The 22,634-nt window shown below is 39.6% G+C and overlaps 1 protein-coding gene across 7 annotated transcripts in view; it reads left to right on the top strand.

Moving 5' to 3' along the window:
* MAP3K13 (mitogen-activated protein kinase kinase kinase 13) overlaps positions 1 to 22,634 on the top strand; it is a 55,412-nt gene that overhangs the window by 19,686 nt on the left and 13,092 nt on the right. For 4 of the 7 annotated variants that reach the window (XM_060768041.2, XM_060768039.2, XM_060768044.2 and 1 more), the window contains 7 exons: positions 6,982 to 7,565; positions 10,969 to 11,152; positions 13,983 to 14,174; positions 14,286 to 14,444; positions 14,688 to 14,846; positions 16,871 to 16,979; positions 22,444 to 22,553. In XM_060768041.2, coding sequence (XP_060624024.2) covers positions 7,058 to 7,565; positions 10,969 to 11,152; positions 13,983 to 14,174; positions 14,286 to 14,444; positions 14,688 to 14,846; positions 16,871 to 16,979; positions 22,444 to 22,553 — 1,421 coding nt within the window. In that variant the 5' untranslated portion in view covers positions 6,982 to 7,057. Of the gene's footprint in view, positions 1 to 1,253; positions 1,483 to 6,981; positions 7,566 to 10,968; positions 11,153 to 13,982; positions 14,175 to 14,285; positions 14,445 to 14,687; positions 14,847 to 16,870; positions 16,980 to 22,443; positions 22,554 to 22,634 lie in introns of all 7 variants that reach the window. The other 3 variants (XM_060768038.2, XM_060768043.2, XM_060768042.2) reach the window with 2 other exon arrangements.

Here is a 22,634-nt window from a genome sequence, read left to right on the forward strand (position 1 = left end):
ACTCCTTTAGATTAGAGATGGCCAAGGCACTTGTGGTTAGTTATACTGTTGAGAAATTAGAAATATATGGCTTTTCCATGTTGATTTAGTGATTGTGAGAAGTGGCAATACCGTAATACTTACTAGTATGTAATTGGCATTATGCAGCAGTTTTATTTATAATAGTAGACTGAGAGTATGTCTTGACAACCGTGTGATATGGTGAGGAGCCAGAATAGTTCCATGGTTGTTACATGATGCATAGAGTTGGTCTGGCAGTAACTGGTTTCGTCACTGCTTACCCATTCAGCTCCTGAACCGGCTCGAGGGCTGACAGTGTAGAAATCACTGGGTAACTGCCCTGTCAAGATGCACCCTCAGTTTTAGTTATGTCATTTTCAAAAATTAATACAGTGATCAACTTTTCGAAGTGTTAATAAATTATGGGAAGCTTTGCAGTGAGTATTTTGTTTTTGTTACCGACATGTTAATTATGATTTATGGTAGTTTTTGTTAAGACTTATACATCTTTATTTCCTACTTTTCTTTCACTATATTGTTCCACCTCTTTTTATGTATATAGCATTTCTTTTGTGGTTAATATACAATTAATTAAGCAAAAAAAATAAAGAAATAATGATTTATGGTACCTCAGTGAATGAGAGGCCTCCAAGTCGCCCTGTTTAGGTCTTTCAGTATCAGGGCTATTGCTTTTTTATTCATTTGGAATGCGATCTTCCTTGTTTCCTACTGTCTTCTATCTTGCTAAGCATTCCTATCCTTTCTAGTAAATGGTTTTGACTTTTAATCATTTATCCAGTAGCATCATTATGAATTGTATATACAAATTTAGAAAATGAATGAATTATGTTAAAATTTAAAAATATGCCGTTGTGTATTTTCCTGTAGGAGACGGTGTGTACTTGAGATAGAGGACCTATTCAGGAAGCATATTTTTTTATAGACTCATTGCATTTGATGACGGTAGAGAAGTTTTGGTTTTTTTGTCTCCATTGCTGTGTGACAGCAGTGATTCTTTTCTACATGTCATTCAAATAGGCACTGTGCGTCCTTAGCATTGTTTTCATTATCTTCCCACTTGCCCCACACCCCTCCCAACTGGCAGGGTCTGCATCATAACCCTTTGAGACCATGTCGCAGGCGTTTGATTGGTGGCGTCTCCTTCTGTGATGAGATTTCTCTTAAGAAAGACAAGCTGCAAGTGCCGTTTTGTGATTGGCTGTCTCGTTTGTCTCTTCTTCCCCCACCCCCAGAATACACCAGAGCAGCCTGTTCTGAAGCCTAAAACAGCCCCGTATACATCCATTCATGAATCTGTGACGTCAGTAGCCTCTGTGTTCTCCTTTGCAGCAGGATTGCAGGATTATATGGGTGGGATTTCCTTGCTGTATTTTACACCGTATATATGTGTATGTGTATATGCGTCGCCAACCATCTCTTAATGAAAAAAATGGAGAAGGATTATAGAAATTACCAATCAATGTAAGTATATTAGCAAAAACCTTCCTTTAAGGGCCGTGTTTGCAGAATAACCGGTGTTACCTTCTTGCCATTGATTTTGAAGGAACAGATGGATGGAGTGTGAGTGGACACCATATTAAAGCCAACAATATTTCTGTGTCTGGCAGCTGTTCATCTGTTTACTTGTTTGTGGAATAAACATAGATTTGTGTCATTTACTTATCTGTATGTATGCCATGTTCCTTGAATCTCTTTGCAAAAGGAGGAAATGAATTTCAGTAGCTATCTGAAAATACAAGGCTTGTGAATATTAAGGAAAATAATTTCATCTGATATTTCAGAATATTTGGCTTCCCCCCACCTCCTTCTGAAAATGTAATCTTTTTGTCTGCTGATGGAGCTTTGGTGCCATGTTAATACATCTCAAATATTTATGTCAGTGTGGTTTGAGCAGATGATGGAATAATACTAATCAATTTAAATGTTATCTAGATGTTTTTATTGCTCAAAGTAGCTGTTTTTAACTCTGTGAATGAACTGATTTTAACTAATTGTTCAGCTACATATACTTTCTATTAGTAATAGCTATGTTTACAGTACAGTACTTTGGCCACATCATGAGGAGACAGGAAAGCCTAGAGAAGACAATTATGCTGGGGAAAGTGGAAGGCAAAAGGAAGAGGGGCCGACCAAGGGCAAGATGGATGGATGGCATCCTTGAAGTGACTGGACTGACCTTGAGGGAGCTGGGGGTGGTAACGGCCGACAGGGAGCTCTGGCGTAGGCTGGTCCATGAGGTCACGAAGAGTCGGAGACGACTGAACGAATGAACAACAAATGTTTACAGCAATGTAGTTTCTTAAAAATATGTAGTTAAGTTGTGTTCTTTATATTGAGTAATAATTATAGGTTTTTTTATTTATTGCTGGTCAATATGTTATTTCTCTCTCTCCTGGAGTATGAATTTGCTACTTGCTGTTGAAATCAATGGGGGTTTCTTATAAATAATCCATTAGGAAGAAAGGCCATGAATCTTACTCCTTTTGTAATTTAACAAAAAATACAAGTAACTTGAGTGGTGACAGCAATGGCAAGTTCTGCTTTAGAAGTAAGAATTTGAGTTAATCTTCATTAATAATCTCTGCCAAGTTATTGTGTAGCAGTTTTCTGCATTTATTGCTGAAACTGGAAATATTTCAGTGGCTGTATTTTTACAGTGTATAGAATCAAAGGTAAGAGAATAAAACTGGATTTCGATTGCAGTGTTCAGAAAAACACAGCCTATCCTTATTATCTATTGAGATATTTTCCCCATTGAAATCTGCCTTTTCCTTTCCTTTCCTTTTTTTTCTAATTCCTGTCATTTATATCTCTCTCAGTTCAGAGTAGTGAAAAGTGCATGTGAAATGTTTATTGTTAGAAAATTAACTGATGTCTATTTAGATAATTTAAAAATATTTCTGTATTTATGACAGATATTTTGGATATGTATTTAACTTCTTAAATTATAATAAAGATAGTGCAATTAGTTTTTTCTTTGTAGTTTATATATTCATTTTCTCCAAAATGCTAAGATTGACAACTAATTAATATTCTCAGATTTTTTAATTTTTACATTTGTTCTCTGTCTTGTGCTCTGCAGAGACCAGGCTTTCCCCTTTTCTCATATTACTTGCTATTGGATAAACCACTTTCCAACTTTGTGGGCAGAATTATATAAAGGTTCTAGCTTTGACCTTCAAACTACATAGAGTGACATTTTATTAGTTTCATTAATGTCAGTAAGATATATTAGGCATGATTAAAATTCTGTCTGTTTCAGTAGATCTAATGCATGACTGTCTTAGACTAGATGGACTTAGCTCTAGGCAACCTTATGACTATAGACTGATATTTTAAAAGCTGGTATGAAAAGGCCTTCAGAAAAAGAAGTAAAATGAAATACCAATTCACATTCTTCTTCTTACATAATCATAAATAGTAACATGAAGAGTTTTCATAAGCTGTCTCATACAAATTGCATCATGGTACTCAGTGGGGTCAGAGAGGATTGAAATGCAGTAAGTATGAAACAGAGACCTTAATGCAACTGTACAGCATTTTAAAAATAAATAAATAAATAAATCAGTTGCTACTAAATACATCCTTGCATTTGTGATCTTATTAACAAAAGAGAACAATAAAAATATATAAAGTTTTTGTTCTTATTACAGCCATAGATGAGAGTATGCTGATAAAACTTAGTTCTGTTTCTCCTTGCTGTCAGCCAAGTGAAATTGTACAGGTACTAGTAGGTTGGATGAGGGTCAGCCCTAACATCCAACCTACTAAGTGAAATAAGGCCCAGCAAGTGAGTAAGTACTCACTCACACCCTTCTCTTAGCAAAGTAAGGCTTAATCCCACTTAATAATGCCTACATTTGACTGACTGACCTTCTTAACCTAGTCTTGACTCATTCACACCACTTCATTCTATCCTCTCCTAACTTAACTCTGAAACCAACTGTCTTTATTCCACCAGCCGTACCCAAATCCCTCCAGGCATTCCACTAATCATCATCTACTCTCAATATTTCATTTGCCCCCTCCAACCAGCTCCTTACCTGCTTACTTCTATTATTCAGTATATAGTAAACCAAATTATTTTAATGCCAAAGACATTATCTTCAAAAAGTCCATGACATCATAGTGACATTCTTACCTGAAAAAGAGAGTATTGGGAGTATTCCTGGTTTTTTTTGGTAACTGAAGGATGCTCTTTGGCCTTCTAATTATCATCTTTCCTGGGGATATGGTGGTTGCAAGTTAGTTCATGCACTGGTTTCTTTCCATGTAGTGTGCTACATGGGATTGCTCATGAAAATGACAGAACTTTCAGCTAGTCCAAAATGCAGATAACAGACAAATATTTGAAATATCATAGATACACTCTAGTTTTAAAGGAATTGCAGTAGCTGTCAGTATGCTTCTGATTTGAGCTACTGACATTAGTAATTAATTTCAGAGCTCCAGACAGTGAGAGACCTTGATACTTGGTGATCCCTTGACATCTGTCGATGGCACCCTTTCACAGTATCTCATTATTGAGGCAGCATACCATGTGGAAGTATGGGAGCAGGTCTTCTTAGCTTTAACACCTCGACTAATTGGTTTAAATAATTTTACTATTTTGTTGAGTGTATCCTGCTTTGAAATCTTCAAATTTAGAGTGAGATGGAGTTTTAATAAATGGATAAACCCCTTGATGTATTTTTGTTTAACTGTTTGCTGAATCTGTTTTTAAGTTTTTTTGTTAATGATTATTACCTTGAGAAAGGGGATTCCATCTGAACATTAGAAAGAACTTCCTGACTGTGAGAGCTGTTCAGCAGTGAAACTCTCTGCCCTGGAGTGTGCTGGAGGCTCCTTCTTTGGAGGCTTTTAAACAGAGGCTAGATGGCCATCTGTCAGAGGTGCTTTGAATGCAATTTTCCTGCTTCTTGGCAGGGGGGTCAACTGGATGGCCCACAAGGTCTCTTCCAACTCTATGATGCTATGATTCTATGAACTGCTTTGAACTGGGTTATCTGAGTTCACACTGCCATATATTCCAGTACAAAGCAGATAATGTGGGGTTTTTATTCATCAGTGTGAAAGGGGACCTAGTAACAATGTTTGATTCACTTGTATGCCTCTCATATACTCTCACTGCTTGTCTTAGTAGCAATTCATGAGTCAGCAGTTAAACCAAATAATTAACTTATTTCTTTCTCCAATTCTATTTAGTGAGGAGGCATAATGATTGAGTCAAATCTCATTAACATTAATCCTGTTAACAACAGGTTCATCTTTTCAATCTCTTAAAATATAATATGAACACTGTTAGCATAATCATGAGTCTAGAATTTAAACGAATTAGCATTAATGAGTTAATCTATTAATCATTAATATATTAAAACGTAAAGTAATCATGCTAGTGGGGAAACAGTTGTTTACAGTAGTTATAGAGATCTGATTACCACCACCACCCCACCCTCAATGTGCAAGAGATAATAAATGCATTCTGGGATTCTTGAACAGAATGTTAGTGGCATTCATGCTGAATTTTTGATACTTCGTTATTCTCTACTGTGAAAATAAATGCAAATAGAATGTTGTCATTGATGTACTATTACTATACTAAGAATAATAGCACAAACAATGGCAAAATTCTATTACTATACTAAGATAAGGTGTCCAAAAATATCTTTACAACTTGAATTCTATATAAATTGAAATTGTCAAGATAGTTTTTGAATACCCTGTGTTTATAAATGGGAGGAAGCTAAAATATGTTGCCTGGTTTTACTTGGACCTCAATAAATCTACATCTTACTGTTACAACACCAGGAGAAAATGGATCACCTATCCTACGTTTTGTGGATTTGCTTGTTTACTGTGATATTGCAACTACTAATTTGATTTATGACATTATTCAGAAAACATAAAGTGAATTTCCTACTGGATTTTAAGAGGTTAAGGCAAGATGATGGAGAATGCTTGCCCTATACATGTATATTTTAAAATATATGGGAGTCTAGATATATTTTATTTCTCAGCATAATAGTTAAAACAGTGTCCACTATCACATCACATCATTATGCAACCTTATTTCCTATGATATTATGCAATTCTTGAGCCATAAAATGTGGAGCAGGAACATGCTTTGAATTGAAACAGTACTAAATATCATACACATACATGACAAAATGCATAAACATAATATTTTGTGTTTACAAAACATTGTATTCATTTCCCCAGGCCACGTAAATCTGTCTGGGAAATAATTTGAGATGTTGTGATAGACATATACTTAGCTTTGAATTTTTCTCTACTGCCTGAGCATTTTGGCATTTTTTGGCATTTTTTTATCCCTGGCATTTTTTTTATCCCTGGCATATCCAAGATCCTTTTACTACTGTACACATAACCAGTTTTCAAATTCATGCTAAAATTATAATTATCCTCGGTTTTCCCTGTTACACGTATAGTAAAATCTAATCAGAGGAATGCTCCATTGTTAATTTCTAGTTTGCTTTGTCTGGTCTGATTTCATTTGCTGCCAGGTCTTTTCCAGTTCTAATCAGTCTTATGTTAAGAAATTTATGTATTCTATGTTAAATGTATCTAAAGTGGGATTTGCAACCAGTCATATTCTTTAACATCAATAATCTTATGTATGTGAAGTAAAAGTTACCAGTAATACTTACATTTTAATGACAAAGGATCAGTTCTGTTTATCCAGTAGTGCTATCCAGCAAAATGTTTTGTCATAGCAGCCATCTTTAAATAGCCTATTTATATAAATACTATAAAAAGACAGCAAAGTAATAATGAAAAATATTTGAAACTGAGTTTACATTCAAAATCATTTAAATATTTTGAGTTTAAGATTATAAAAGTTCTCTTAATGAATTCTGTGTTAATATTAAGCATTCACAATCTATATTGCCCAACATTCTCATACTCTATCCTTTGCTTTCCCCCCTACTTCTTCTTCAGGCAATCAGGCCACTACTTCCTACACTAGGAGTAAACATTTTGTTTTCTTAAAGCAATACCTGTGCCTGTTTGCTCCATGCACATGCACACCTACAATACAATGACCAGTTCTCAGGAGCCCCTGACCTGGTCTTCCTCTACAACCATTATTGCCAAGACCCTCAGTGAAGACATTCAGTTCAGTGGGATGCATGGAGAACATAAACCCACAGCTCTTCATCCTTCACCTGAGATTATAGAGGATGTACAAGGAAAGGGTTTACTTCACAACAGTGCACCAGAGACAATGAATAGCTCAGTTGCCACAACAGTATTGACCAGTGTGAGTGAGGATTCAAGGGACCAGTTTGAAAACAGTGTGCTGCAGTTAACGGAACAAGATGAACTGGAAACTCCTGTCCATCAGAGCAACAAGGACAACATAGTTGGAGAGACCAACAGTGGAACAGAAGACATCAAAATCCAGTTCAACAGATCAGGCAGTGGAAATGGTGGATTTCTTGAGGGACTCTTTGGCTGTTTGAAGCCAGTTTGGAATATTATAGGAAAAGCCTACTCCACTGACTACAAGCTGCAGCAACAAGGTAAAGTCAATAAATGCAATAATGCCTTGGGGGGCGGGGGTTTGAAATGTTCTCAAAGATAAGATTTAGTAGCAGAGAGAAGTTGTTAGCCTCCAGAGTTATGCTGAGTTACAAATCGGCATCTTTAGATTTATTTATTTTTTGCATATACATAATGAGATATTCTTTGTGTGCTATTGGATGTGGGCATCATCGCATGTAAATGAGTCTGTAAACTTTCCTTGGTTTGGCAAGACGATATCCCTGGTCTTGCCAAAATACTCCTGGTCTGGCTAATAACTTCAAACCATAACAAGTCTTTGGGGGTCAACAAGCAAATAGTATGAACTTCTTAATATAGTTATGAAAAAAAGAAAAAGAAATAAATTCATTTATGATTCATAGACGTCTTATACACATAGTCTAAAGGTCATTTTATGTTTTTATATTTTTAATAATTCTGTGCATGAAACAACATTTGTGTACATTAAAGTACCAGAAAGCAAAGATGTATATTTCAGCCAGCCACACTGGACAGTTGCAGATTTTGGAGTGTTTCAGATTTGGATCTCATAATAAAGGACACTCAACCTAAATTGTTATTACTACTACTATGAATATTACTTCTCATTCATTTATATAGTGTCATTATTGTGCATGACACTTTGCTTGAGTGGTTTACAATTCTTAATTTGAGAATTACTTATGTGCCCATAGTTCCACTTCTAAACTCTAAAAGTAGAATTAAGCAATTACATTTCTCTCGCTCTTCTGAATTCCAAGTCACCATACCGAATAGGCAGTATAAACTGCCAAATCACCTATTTAGATTGGTGAGTTATCATGTTTGTTGTTCTCACATTCTCCTCTTTTTGTGGGAGAGAGGTATCCTGTAATTCTTCTCTTATATTTATGAGAGAAATGTAAGGAGGTGCTTCTTGTTTTTTGTCATTAAAAAAATAACACTTTCTCTAGAAGTAAGGCTTTTGCATGTTGGTCATGTTCAACAGGGCAGCAGAATACAGAGGTTCTGAGTGGTTTTTTTTCTTTTGACACTTTTCAAAAAGCAGGTGTCAGGTGCATACTTACGTTTCTTCTTTATTGTCTCAAATGGAGTACTTGCATCTGTATAATGCACTGTTTGGAATCTTCTATGGCACTTACATAAGCTTTTTGATGGTAATCCCATCCATCCTCTCCCTACTATGGGTATTGGTGTTCTCCATCTTCTGAGGTTTATTATGGGTGTCCTTAACATGAATGCCATCTCTTCCCATGATTCTCACCTGGTTTGCCAGCACTGTGACTTACCTTATCGTTGCCATATTCCAACCAACTACCAACACAGTTGTCAGATGAAATCAGGCTTTCATTCATGCCTGATGCCTTTTTTTCTTACCAGAGAAAGGTCTCTTGCTCATTCTTGGAAAACTTAGTGTACTGTTTCTGGCCGATCGGGCACTGCAGAAATGACTTATTCTGGCCCATTCTCCTCAACCAAAAACTGTGACCTAACATGAGGGTTATCGTTCAAAAAGGCTTTCCCACCAGTACTCCCTCATTCCCATTCTCAGATTAAAAAGACCACATTACCTCCTTGAATCTCTCTTCCATGTCTGATGGTATGGATTTGACACTTCTTTTGTCTCCTCGGATGTGCTCCCATTTATTCCTTTCCAAGAGTTTTGTGGAAGCCCGAGTCTGTGTCTCCTTATGTTTGCTCCTTTGCAGAGTCAAGCAATAAGAGAGTGATCTGATGGACCTGGTATATAACTGAATTCAAGGTAAAGTATCTACACCTGTGTTGATTCCCTTTCTTCCTTCCCTGGCTAAGACTTCTTGTAGATCATGAACTATACCATTCACTTTGAAGAAAATTGCTGGGTTGTACAAAGTTTCAGAATCCAATGCAGACCAGTTTCTACATCACCCAATTCCAATGTTGTAGAAGGAGCTCATTCAACATCATTACAGAAGTACATGATTTCTTCTGAGAAGAAAAGGAGTAAACTCAACACAATAGTTGAGAAGTTCTATCCTACTTTGTCTCTGTGTTTAAGTATTACTAACTATGAGACATATATTGTGGTTTACCAATAGCACATCTGGATAATAATGACCTCTCTTCCTAAAAAAACTTTCAGAAAAGGGCAAGCAACTGGCAGGGGTTCTTCAAACCAAGGCCCATTCTTTAGTGGTGCATCAGATTAAGGCTCTGACAGCTACTATTGCCTTACAGAGACATGTTTGGCTGAGATCTTAGAGATTGTTGAATGAAGCAAGAATGTACCGAGTCATTCCCATATACATCTTCCTGCAAGGCCTTATATCTATCAGATACCACCTTCAATCCTCCAGCAAAAGATTTTGGGGACAGACTTAAGTGGTGCCTTTGACTCCCCAGTTGCACTTCCTCCCACTGCCTCTCTTTGTTTCAGCAACAGATTCTCATCACCACTGTGCTTGGGCTACTATAACCTCAGACACCTAGGTCCTTAGCATCTTCCAGAAGAGCAGAGGAGTCGTGCATTCTCAAAGTGGACCAATCCTCTTTAGGTTTTCATTGAGACAAGGTCATTCTAAGACTGGATATTTCTTTTTACCTAAGGGGGATATCACCATTTCACATCAACCAGAACATTGTATTGCCTGCAGTGTTTCATAGTTGGACTATGGGCTTGGAAAGGACTTCATTACCTGGATGTTAGAAACCTGCTATGTTGAAAGAAGAGTGGGGCTCCATAAATTCCAGACATTTTTGTATGCTACTTCTCTAAGAGGCTTCAACTGCTGATATTGAAGTAGAGCTTCTCAGAGTGGGTGATTTCCGCCATTCACTTGACGAAGAATGACCCTGCAGTCCATGTTGGTGGACATTTTGCTAGGAGCTGTGCCTTCCTGAGGATCGTGCTTTGGAGGATTGATCAGCTGTATGATCACAGTCTTTTGACCTTTATTTCTCATTATACAATAGATGTATGGTCAAGGACTGATGCTACCTTTGGAAAAGTTGTATTGTTTTCCTGTTTGACACAGCATCAGAGAGTCCTATGTTTTCTTCATCTGTGGCATGACACTTACCATCATATGTGGTTAGTAACTTGCTATTCTCTTTGTGTGAGTCACAAAGGACAGAAGGATAGGTTTCATACCTCTTGTCCTGCCCTTCCTTAGATCTTTGGATGCTGCTCCTATGGCATCTATGGAACTTAGTGTTTAGGTGGAAATTGCACCTACATAGCACCTGGAGTGGGTTGGGTTACTGCTCAAAAACTTACATAATAGCTTTAGGAGATTCCGAACAGTGCACTGTTCAGGTGCAGAACACCCATTTTTGTGAGTTCATAGATGACCACTTAAAGAACAACAGTTACAGAAATACAGCCTGTCATTTCCCAATTATATGCATTATGTTTATTATTAGATACATGGGAAGTTCCTTTTGAAGAGATTTCTGAGCTGCAGTGGCTGGGTAGTGGAGCACAAGGAGCTGTGTTCTTAGGAAAATTTCGAGCAGAGGAGGTGGCCATCAAGAAAGTGAGAGAACAGACTGAAACTGATATCAAGCACTTGAGAAAGCTGAAACATCCAAACATCATTGCATTCAAGTAGGTTACAATGAATATCTTGACTCTTTCTAGAATAACTGCCTATTCAAACTTTAAAGCTTTATGAGTCTTCAAGTCCTGTTCAAATTATATCAATTCCTTTTGGCCTTCAAAACTTATTAGAAAATCCTGATTACAATGTAAATATCTGTCCATGCTTGTTGATGGCACAATATTATTCTTATATTTAATTTGTATAGGAGGTTATGGCAAGTGGATGATATTAAGAATATATAGATTTTAAGTTCAATGTACTTTCTATATTGGAGAAAAAAGAATGTATTCAGTATAAACCTTTGAGTATTCTACCACATCCTCATTGGTGAGCATCCGTGTTTTTTTGTGCCACCACCACCATTATTATCATCATCATCATCATCATCATCATATTTATACCCTGCTTTATTTCTCTCAGAGGAGACTCTAAACAGCTTAACATCAAAACATTAGCATATGATTTAAAATATACAAATATGTAAACATTACACCAGAATTAAATATAAACAGTATTTAAAATGTCCAGTTAAAAAACATTGAAACATATTCAAAGTTAAAAACCACAGCAGGCCCTGAGTTGATCTTAAAAACATTCTTTAGAAGCCTGTCTAAATAAAAAGGTTTTAGCCTGGTGCTGGAAGGACAGCAAGGAGGGGGCCATTCTGGCTTCCCTGGACAGGGAGTTGTCGAGGGGTAGCCTCTGAGAAGGAAGGCCTGCTCTTTCATTTTCACCAACCAAGCTTAAGATGAAGGTGGAACCAAGCGAAGGGCCTCTCCTGAAGATCTCAGAGCCTGGGCAGGTTCATACAAGAGAATGCACTTAGCCAAAGAGCCTGGAGCTGAACTGTCTAGGGCTTTAAAGATCATAACCAGCGCTTTGAATTGTGACTGGAAACAGACTGGCAGCCAGTGGAGCTGCTGCAACAGGGTGGTTGTCCGCACCCTCTAGCCACATCGCTGCAGTTCTTTAGACCAGCTGAGGTTTCCGAGCACTCTTCAGAGGCAGCTCCACTTAGAATGTGTTACAGACAGCATGTAACTAAGGCATGTACCACTGTGGCCAGATCTGGCTTCTCAAAGAATGGAGACATTTGGCACACAGGTTTTAATTATGAAAAGGCCTCTTGACCACCACAGATACCTGGGCCTCCCAAGTTCAGTGCCGAGTCCAGGAGGACCCCCAAACTGCGAGCTTGTGTCTTCAGGGGGAGTGTAATCCCATCCAGCACAGGCTGGATCCCTATTCCCTGATCTTCCATCCAGCTGACTTGTCTTGTACCTTTGTCTTGTCTCGATTAAGTTTCAATTTGTTTATTCTCATCCAGTTCATTATTGATGACAGGCACTGGTTTAGAGTCAAGTCAGCTTCCTTGGTACTAGGTGGAAAGGAGTAGTAGAGTTGGGTGTCATCTCCATATAGTGGCACCGTACTCCAAAACTCCAGATTACCTCTCCAGAGGGGGACAAAATGAAATCCTGAGGAAACTCACAGGTCAGTGGCCAGGAGTTCAAACAGGAGTCCCTCAGCACCAGCTTCTGGGTACCAGAGCCACTGTAAGACAGTGCCTCCAGTCCCATCCCAGCAAGATGATCGAGAAGGATACCATGGCCATTGGTATTGAGAACTGCTGTGAAATCCAGGAGAACCAACAAGGACACATTCCCCCTGTTTAGCTCTCTGTGTAGGTCATCCACCAAGGTGACCAAAGCTGCCTCTGTTCCATAGCCAGGCCTGCAACCAGATTGAAATGGATCTAGATAACCCATTTCATCCAGAAATCTCTGTAGTTGGGAGGCCACCACATGCTCCAAAACCTTGCTCATAAAGGGAAGGTTGGGCACTGGCTGATAGTTGTCCATTATAGACGGGTTCAGGCATGGCTTTTTAAATATGGGTCTCACAACTGCCTCTTTTAGGCAACTTGGAACTTTGCCTTGTTCCAAGGAGTCTTTGACCACCACCTTGATCTACTCTACCAGTCCCTGTCTGGCCTGTTTGATCAGCCAGGAAGGGCAAGGATCTAGAATACATGTGGTAGCTCTCACCTCTCCAAGGATCCTGTCCACATCCTCGAGCTGAACAAATTAAAATATATCCACCAACACAGGACAAGCAGAAGCCAAGGTTACATTCATTGGATCTGTATAAATATCAGCATCCAAGTTGGAACAAATCTGAGCGACTTTATCTGCAGAGTCTTGCAGATTCTTCACAGTGGACTGCTGAATGGTCACGGATTTCTCCTTGATTACCAGTATGTAATAGCCCTCTGATCACGTGAAACAGCTCAGCTGGATGGTTCCTTGCAGATGCAATGGTGGCAGCAAGGAACGATTTCTCTGCTGCCTCCATTGCTGCAGAGTAAGCTTTCAAAGGTGCTCTAGCTCATGCTCGGTCAGATTCACTTGGAATTCTCCACCAACATTGCTCTAGTCTCCATCTCCCTTGATTCATTGCCACCAACTCCTTGGAAAATCAGGGGGCTGGTTTGGCTCTGCTCCATGAGAGGGGACATTTAGGAGCGATTATGTCCACCACTCCGGCATTTCTCCATTCTAAAGGTCAGCCACAGCTTCATATAACTGTAAAAATCAATACCAATTTAAGAATGATTTTTTTAGGCTGAAATAGTCCTGAGAAGACCTTTAATTACAGTTTAGGTCTACATCTGAACAACTGGTGAATAAGAAATAGTGGTTTGGGATCATGGAAAATAAATGCTATGCAGTTTCTGTTGCTAGCTAGAATTATGAATGGGCAGCATGTATCTGATGGATTTAGGTCATTTTTTGAATTTTGTATTTTTCATTTATAATTCTATTTTTATCATAGGGGCGTTTGCACACAGGCACCCTGCTACTGCATAATAATGGAATATTGTGCACAAGGACAGCTTTATGAAGTATTGCGAGCAGGTAGAAAGGTCACACCTCGTCTCCTTGTGGAATGGTCCACAGGGATCGCTAGTGGAATGAACTATTTACATCTGCATAAAATCATCCATAGAGATCTCAAGTCACCCAAGTAAGCTGCTACTTTATGAGACGTGCATGTTAAATATAACAACATCTCAAGTAAAATTTAAATTCCTGTCATTCTGACACTTGGCTTCTTGTGTTTTTTGTTCTTTTTCAGTGTATTAGTCACTCACAATGACACGGTAAAAATTTCAGATTTTGGTACTTCTAAAGAACTCAGCGATAAGAGTACAAAAATGTCCTTTGCAGGGACTGTAGCCTGGATGGCTCCAGAAGTGATTCGCAATGAACCTGTCTCTGAAAAAGTAGATATATGGTAAGTAATACTCTTGAAATTCCTAGTCAGTTTCAATATGTGCATTAGAACTTTATTTCTCACTGAAACAAATGTTCTACTGTTTTGATGGTGCTGGAAGATTTCACCTTAAAGGAAATAAAGGTTTATAAACATTTTTATAGCATTCTCTCTTCACTTTGCTTTTGAAAAAAATGAAGCATAACTTACATGTTGAAAATTGTTTTCTTATTTTTTATCTGTTTCCTTTCCATTTTATATAAGGTCATTTGGAGTAGTTTTGTGGGAACTTCTTACTGGAGAGATTCCATATAAGGATGTAGATTCCTCAGCCATCATCTGGGGTGTAGGCAGTAATAGCTTGCACCTTCCAGTGCCCTCCACTTGCCCAGATGGATTCAAGATTCTTATGAAACAGACATGGTAAGAGTCACTACCAGTGTGGCCAGCTGGTAGTGAGCACAGTCCCCCACCTCCATTTCAGTCTAAGTCCAAGTTTTTAGCATGTCCAAGAATGAATCAAGGCTAAGATCTTTGTCTGCACTAGTAGGACATTGACAACATGAACAGCATGCCTCATACTCTTGTGATATGAATGAGTAAAGCAACTTGATACACTTTGTAGGCAAAGTGTTAAATAAGAATCACAAAAGGATACGGAAAGAACACTGCACAAAAAGTTGATGCCATGGAATCTAGCAATTCCTTTGAAACTGATACCTCAGGACTTTCACACTGTTAAACTGTTTGACAAACCTGTATCATCTTAATTACAAGCGGCATTCATTAAAGATTTCCCCTGACCCACTTCTATTTATCACAGGATGCTGAAACTGCACATGTGTAATGATAGAAGTCTCTATAGGTTACATGCCTATTTACAACTCAGAACTGATAATGTCTTGATTTTATAGGTGCTGAAGTGGTGTGAGTTTGATAATGGACCAGTGGAATACAGAAAGTCCTCAAGTTCCTTTACTTGAAAGGCTGCACACCAAAGGAGTGCGGCCTTGATGAGATGAAAGAGTTTTATGTTGATGATTCCCCATCATATGATGTAGTCAAGTACTGGCATCGTCAGTATAAATGTGGATGGACTTCGGTTCAAACAGCTCCAATTCCAAGGTGATCCCACTCTGCTATTGATGAACACATCATCCAGCAAGTTGAGGTTGCCATCTTGAAAAAATGCCACGTAACTATTCACCACCTAGCCCAAAATGTCAAGATAAGTGTGGGGTTCGTGAAAAAACCCCACCCAAGATCATCTTCACATGCATAAGGTATCTGCTTGCTGGATCTCCCGGCTGCTCACACCTTTCCAGGAACGAGTCGAATGCTCTCAGACTATTGACGATGTGCCATGGAAACTGGGAGGACTTTTCAACAGACTGATCACACAGGATGAAAGCTGAGTCCCATCACTATGATCCTGAGACTAAAGTCCGGTTGATGCTATGGAACATCATGACTTGCCACCTCCAAAGAAGGCATGTGCCCAACTCCCAAAAGGCAAAGTCATGCTCACAGTATTTTGGGACCAGCACAGAGTAGTATTGATGGCTTTCCTAGCAAAGGGTACTGTGATCACTGGGACATACTATGCTTCACTGCTGCAGAAATTACTGGAGGCAATAAAAAAACCAAGAGACGTGGCATGCTCACCAAGGTGTTCACTTTCTCTGCAAGACAATGCACCAGTTCACAACTCACATGTTACCCAAATGGAAGCATGCTCCTGTGGCTTTGAAATTCTACCACATCCCCCTTGTTCACCGGACCTCACACCATTGGGCTTCCACCTCTTTCCAACAATGAAATTACTTTTGAAGCGCAAGCATTTTTCAGATGATGAGACTGATTTCCGAAGTCACAATGTGGCTTTATTACTTCTGTCACAATTTGCATCTTTCTGAATCCTTTACACTCTCATACTCCCTCCCCCAAACTATAAAACTGTTTTTTTAAAATACTTGAGGCTTAAAATTGTTCTCCATTACTATATCTGAAGAAGTGGAATGAAATCCATGAAATATGACACTAAAATAAATCTGTTAGTTTCAAAGGTACTGCTAAATATCCTGCCCATTATGTTGAAACAGGGTACCATGGCTATCTCTTTGCAAAAGAGAATTCAGCTTATGTCAGGAGGGGGAAATAACAGTAATGCATAGAGTGGCTACATGAAAATGAACATATAATCTGACAGGATGCAGCAGATAGTGTATGCATCTAGGTAATATTTATGTTATGTGGAAGATTTGTTTGTTTTGCCTTAAGAATGAATGTTGAATTTGGGAGCCTGTTACTAAAACCTTCATTTTGAGTGGGGGTGGGGGTATTTGAATAGATAATAAAATGAAAGTTCAACTTAAAATGCTCCAAACAGACTCATAATTATGTTTTAACAATAGGTGGTTGTCATCCTCTTTCTTTTCTTTTGATAGGCAAAGTAAGCCCAGGAATCGACCCTCTTTCCGACAGACGCTTATGCACCTTGACATTGCATCTGCTGATGTGTTGGGCACTCCTCAGGAGACCTATTTCAAGTCTCAGGTAAATCTGACATCTTTTAGCAGCATATTCTCACAATGAGAGTTTCTAATATAGCCACAAATATTGTTCTTCATATTTTACAAATCCACCACTCTGTTACTTGCCCTCATAACTATTTGGCCTTGTTTCTGTTTTATTTTCCCACTAGCTTGGGGACCCGGCGTTGCCCGGGTTATTAGAGAAAGTGGGTAATGGTGGTTCTGTATGCCAAGTTTGGTCTTTATTGGTCTTTGGATAACGGCTGCATTATTTTCAGGAAGTGAGTGAAGGTACTTGAAGTCCCATCATCCATGGCCCATCCTCCTACAAACAGCAGCAGGATATAGAGTGGGTCATGGGGGCTCTGTGTGCCAAGTTTGGTCTTTATCAGTCATTAGATGAGGGTGGCAGTGGTGGCAGTGAGTGAAGGTAGTGCAAGTCCCATCATCCAAAGTCCATCCCCTTCAAACTGCAGCAGGATGTAGAGTGGATCATGGGGGCTCTGTGTGCCAAGTTTGGTCTTGATCGGTCATTAGAAGAGGGTTGCAGCAATGTTTTGAAGGGATTGGAGGTACTTGAAGTCCCATCATCCATGGTCTGTCCTCCTCCAAACTGTAGCAGGATGTAGAGTGGGTCATTGGAGCTCCATGTGCCAAGTTTAGTCTTGATTAGTCATTGGCGAGGGTCTCAGTGGTCTCAGGAACTGAGCAAAGGTACTGCAAGTCCCATCATCCATCTCCAAATTTTTCCAAACAACACCAGGACGTAAAGTGGGTCATGAGAGGTCTATGTGCCAAGTTTGGTCTTGATCCGTCATTGGATGAGGTTTGCAGAGGTCTCAGAATGTGAGTGAAAGTACTGGAAGTTCCATCATCCATGGTCCACCCTTCTCCAAAACTGCAGCAGGATGTAGAGTGAGTCATGGGAGCTTTGCGTGCCAACTTTGGTCTTGATTGGTCATTAGATGAGTTTTGCAGCAGTCTTGGGGAGTGGAGGTACTTGAAGTCCCATCATCCATGGTCTGTCATCCTCCAAACTGCTCCAGGATGTAGAGTGGGTCATTGAAGCTCCATGTGCCAAGTTTAGTCTTGATTAGTCATCGGCGAGAGTCTCAGTGGTCTCAGGAAGTGAGTGAAGTGACTGCAATTCCCATCATCCATTGTCAAATTCTTCCAAACCGCACCAGGATGTAGAGTGGGTCATGCTGGGTCTCTGTGTAAATTGTGGTCCTGATCCATCATCGTTGGTAGTTGTAATGGTCTTAGGAAGGGAGTGCAGGTATTGCAAGTCCCATCGTCCATGGTGCATCCTCCTTCAAACTGCACCAGGATGTAGAGTGCGTCATGGAGACTCAGTGTGCCAAGTTTGGTATTTATTGGTAATTGGATGATGGTTGCAGTGGTCTGAAGCATTGAGCAATGGTACTGCAAGTCCCATAATCCACGGTCCATCCCCGGCCAAACCATACCAGGACGTAAAGTGGGTCATGAGAGATCTCTGTGCGAAGTTTGGTCCTGATCAGTCATTGGATAAGGTTAACAGCGGTCTCAGAATGTGAGTGATGGTACTGCAAGTCCCATCATCCATGGTTCATCCTCCTCCAAACTGCAGTAGGATGTAGAGTGGGTGATGGGGGCTCTGTGTGCCTATTTCGGTCTGTATTGGGAGTGTTCTGACCCAGCCCCCTTTGGCCTTTCCTTTCCTCTCTTTCTCATCTCGGAATGTTGGATTTGAGGCTGGCCAATCAGAGACCATATGCAAATTTCCTTCTGTCATGCCCCGTTTCTGCCATGAACCCTCTTCTCCACCAGGGGCTCCTATTGAAGCTGGCCAATCAGAGACCATATGCAAATAGCATCACAGCGGCAGCCAATCAGAACGCTGGCACATACACCGCCCTCCACAATTTCTCTGTCCGATACAAACACTCTTCTTTATTATATACTAGCTTGGGGACCCGGCGTTGCCCGGGTTATTAGAGAAAGTGGGTAATGGCGGTTCTGTATGCCAAGTTTGGTCTTTATTGGTCTTTGGATAATGGCAGCATTATTTTCAGGAAGTGAGTGAAGGTACTTGAAGTCCCATCATCCATGGGCCATCCTCCTACAAACAGCAGCAGGATATAGAGTGGGTCATGGGGGCTCTGTGTGCCAAGTTTGGTCTTTATCAGTCATTAGATGAGGGTGGCAGTGGTGTCAGTAAGTGAGTGAAGGTACTGCAAGTCCCATCATCCAAAGTCCATCCCCTTTCAAAATGCAGCAGGATGTAGAGTGGATCATGGGGGCTCTGTGTGCCAAGTGTGGTCTTGATTGGTCATTAGAAGAGGGTTGCAGCAATCTTTGGAAGGGAGTGGAGGTACTTGAAGTCCCATCATCCATGGTCTGTCCTCCTCCAAACTGCAGCAGGATGTAGAGTGGGTCATTGGAGCCCCATGTGGCATGTTTAGTCTTGATTAGTCATTGGCCAGGGTCTCAGTGGTCTCAGGAAGAGAGCAAAGGTACTGCAAGTCCCATCATCCATCTCCAAATTTTTCCAAACAACACCAGGACGTAAAGTGGGTTATGAGAGGTGTATGTGCCAAGTTTGGTCTTGATCCGTCATTGGATGAGGTTTGCAGAGGTCTCAGAATGTGAGTGAAGGTACTGGAAGTTCCATCATCCATGGTCCACCCTTCTCCAAAGCTGCAGCAGGATGTAGAGTGGGTCATGGGGGCTCTGTGTGCCAATGTTCATCTTGATTGGTCATTAGATGAGTTTTGCAGCAAGTCTTGGGTAGTGGAGGTACTTGAAGTCCCATCATCCATGGTCTGTCGTCCTCCAAACTGCTCCAGGATGTAGAGTGGGTCATTGAAGCTCCATGTGCCAAGTTTAGTCTTGATGAGTCATTGGCGAGGGTCTCAGTGGTCTCAGGAAGTGAGTGAAGTGACTGCAAGTCCCATCATCCATTGTCAAATTCTTCCAAACCGCAACAGGATGTAGAGTGGGTCATGCGGGCTCTCTGTGTAAATTGTGGTCCTGATTCATCATTGTTGGCAGTTGTAATGGTCTTAGGAAGGGAGTGCAGTTATTGCAAGTCCCATCGTCCATGGTGCATCCTCCCCCAAACTGCCCCAGGATGTAGAGTGCACCATGGAGACTCAGTGTGCCAAGTTTGATCTTTATCAGTAATTGGATGAGGGTTGCAGTGGTCTGAAGAATTGAGCAAAGGTACTGCAAGTCCCATAATCCATGGTCCATCCCCCGCCAAACCACACCAGGATGTAAAGTGGGTCATGAGAGGTCTATGTGCCAAGTTTGGTCCTGATCAGTCATTGGATGAGATTAACAGCGGTCTCAGAATGTGAGTGATGGTACTGCAAGTCCCATCATCCATGGTTCATCCTCCTTCAAACTGCAGTAGGATGTCGAGTGGGTCATGGGGGCTTTGTGTGCCAAGTCTGGTCTGTATTGGTAATGTTTTGACTCAGCCCCCTCTGGCCTTTTCCTTTCCTCTCTTTTGTCATCTCAGAATCTTGGAATTGAGGCTGGCCAATCGGAGACCATATGCAAATTTCCTTCTCATGTCCCCGTTTCTGCCATGAACTCTTTTCTCCACCAGGGGCTCCTATTGAAGCTGGCCAATCAGAGACCATATGCAAATAGCACCACTGCAGCAGCCAATCAAAACGCTGGCACATACTCCTCCCGCCACACTTTTGTCCTCCGCATACAAGTTTTGACTTTTATTATATACATAGATATAGATGTTGCTAGCATTTATCCCATTGTCTTTCACTTATTTGGTTTATATCTTTTGTTCTGCTCCTCCATCATAATCTGGAAGGAAGCTAGTATCTGATCTGCTAGCTTCCTTCCAGATTAAGGAGGAGGAGCAGGACAAAGGATATAAACCAAATAAGTGAAAGACAATGGGAGTTCCTAATATAGCCATAAAAAGAATCTTGTTCTATATCTTAAAAGCTAATGAGTTTTATTCTTCATAAGTTTTTCACCTGCCTATGAAAGCCAAGCGGTTTTCCTCTGCCATTTGATATTTATGGACTGATTATTTAATATTTTAATGTTTTATGGTTTTAATGGCATAAATGGTTTATTTCTTTAAAAGATAATCTCTCTATATTTGAATGTATTCATATTGTTTTAATTGGCATTGTTTTATTGTTAGTTTTCTTGAGTCCCCATTCGGGAGAAAGGCAGAAGAAAAGTAAATTATATAAATACATACATTTCATCAGATACATCAGGGGAAATGGGCTGAAGTCTGTAAAAATATGCCTATGGAAGCAAGTCTGTAGAAACTTTCATTTATTTTTCCTCCGATGAATGACCATGGCTGTTTCATTTTCCTATGATAAACTTAAAATAATATGAAAATGTTTAGGAAAAAATATGCTACACACACATATAATAAGATACGAGGCAAGCTGCGACAAAAAGCAGAATATTGCCCGTTCTAAGATGATATTGGTTATATTGGAAAGCATGCCACACTCAGCAGGACTATTGAAGGAGAAAATAGAATTGGTGCAGCTAAACTGCAGTGATCAAATGCTGTTGTCGTAATCTAGAAAATGAGACCTCTATATGGAAAGACGTATGTGTTCATGGTATCCCATTTACATCATCATTCTCAGTGGGACTATACTTCAGAAATATGGCTATATTAAGCTCTGTCAGGAAGAATTCCAGCAGTTGGGATTCTTATCACTTGTATACTATTAACTCCCTATAGCTAGAGTCAGAAAAGCTAATGTAATTCAGTTGTTTAGCATTATCAGATTCTTTTTCATGATATCACTTTTTTGTCTGAAAGATAGTGTATGTAGCATTTTCTTGCCTATACAATGGGGGATTTTTTTATTTTCTTTAGGACTGAGAATTTTGCTTTAAAAATAAAATACTTGTTTTCTAAAAGATTTATTGCTGTTTATTTTGTATTGTAGTAAGATGTGTGAAGCCAGAGATTGTTTATGGTTGTAACTGAGATAGTATTGTAATGCAAACCCCTAGAGCTGTAGGTATGCAGTATAGTATTAAATCTGTGCTTTGCATCCTCTTCTAATGATTCTTTAGTTAATAGCAGTTGATTGGATAGAGATATGAGAAGAAATGGAACTAGAGTTAGAAATAAAATGCAAGCAACTGTGTAGGTGAGGCTCATTTTGCAATATATTTCTTCAGACAGAGCCCAAGCTTTGATTAAAAATAGACACTTACATGTCTAGCATTGGTAATAAGGTAGCTGCAAGTTTATTAAGTCTATTAGGGCAGACCTTCCTGACTTCTATATGGATAGGCGTTTGTGTTCATATTGATATCCTGTTTACACCATCATGCTCACTGTCAGAGAGAATTACAGAGTTTGGAATATTGGTTGGAAACTAGTACACTTATTTTTTTCTGATAATAGTGCAGCTGCTTTAGTGCTGCTGTAACTAATATTAAATACATTATATGACCATGAAAATGCAAAATTACTCTGGCAGGCTGAATGGAGAGAAGAAGTGAAGAAACATTTTGAAAAAATTAAAAGTGAAGGAACTTGCATACATCGGTTAGATGAAGAACTTATTCGACGCAGAAGAGAAGAACTCAGGTTTGTTGTTTTTAATAATGTAAAACAAATCCTTTTGGTTCAGATCAGCAATTATTTAGTTCTGTCTCCTCTTTCCATCCA

Source organism: Anolis sagrei, chromosome 3 (assembly GCF_037176765.1).
Source record: "Anolis sagrei isolate rAnoSag1 chromosome 3, rAnoSag1.mat, whole genome shotgun sequence".
NCBI classification, from domain to species: Eukaryota; Metazoa; Chordata; class Lepidosauria; order Squamata; family Dactyloidae; genus Anolis; species Anolis sagrei.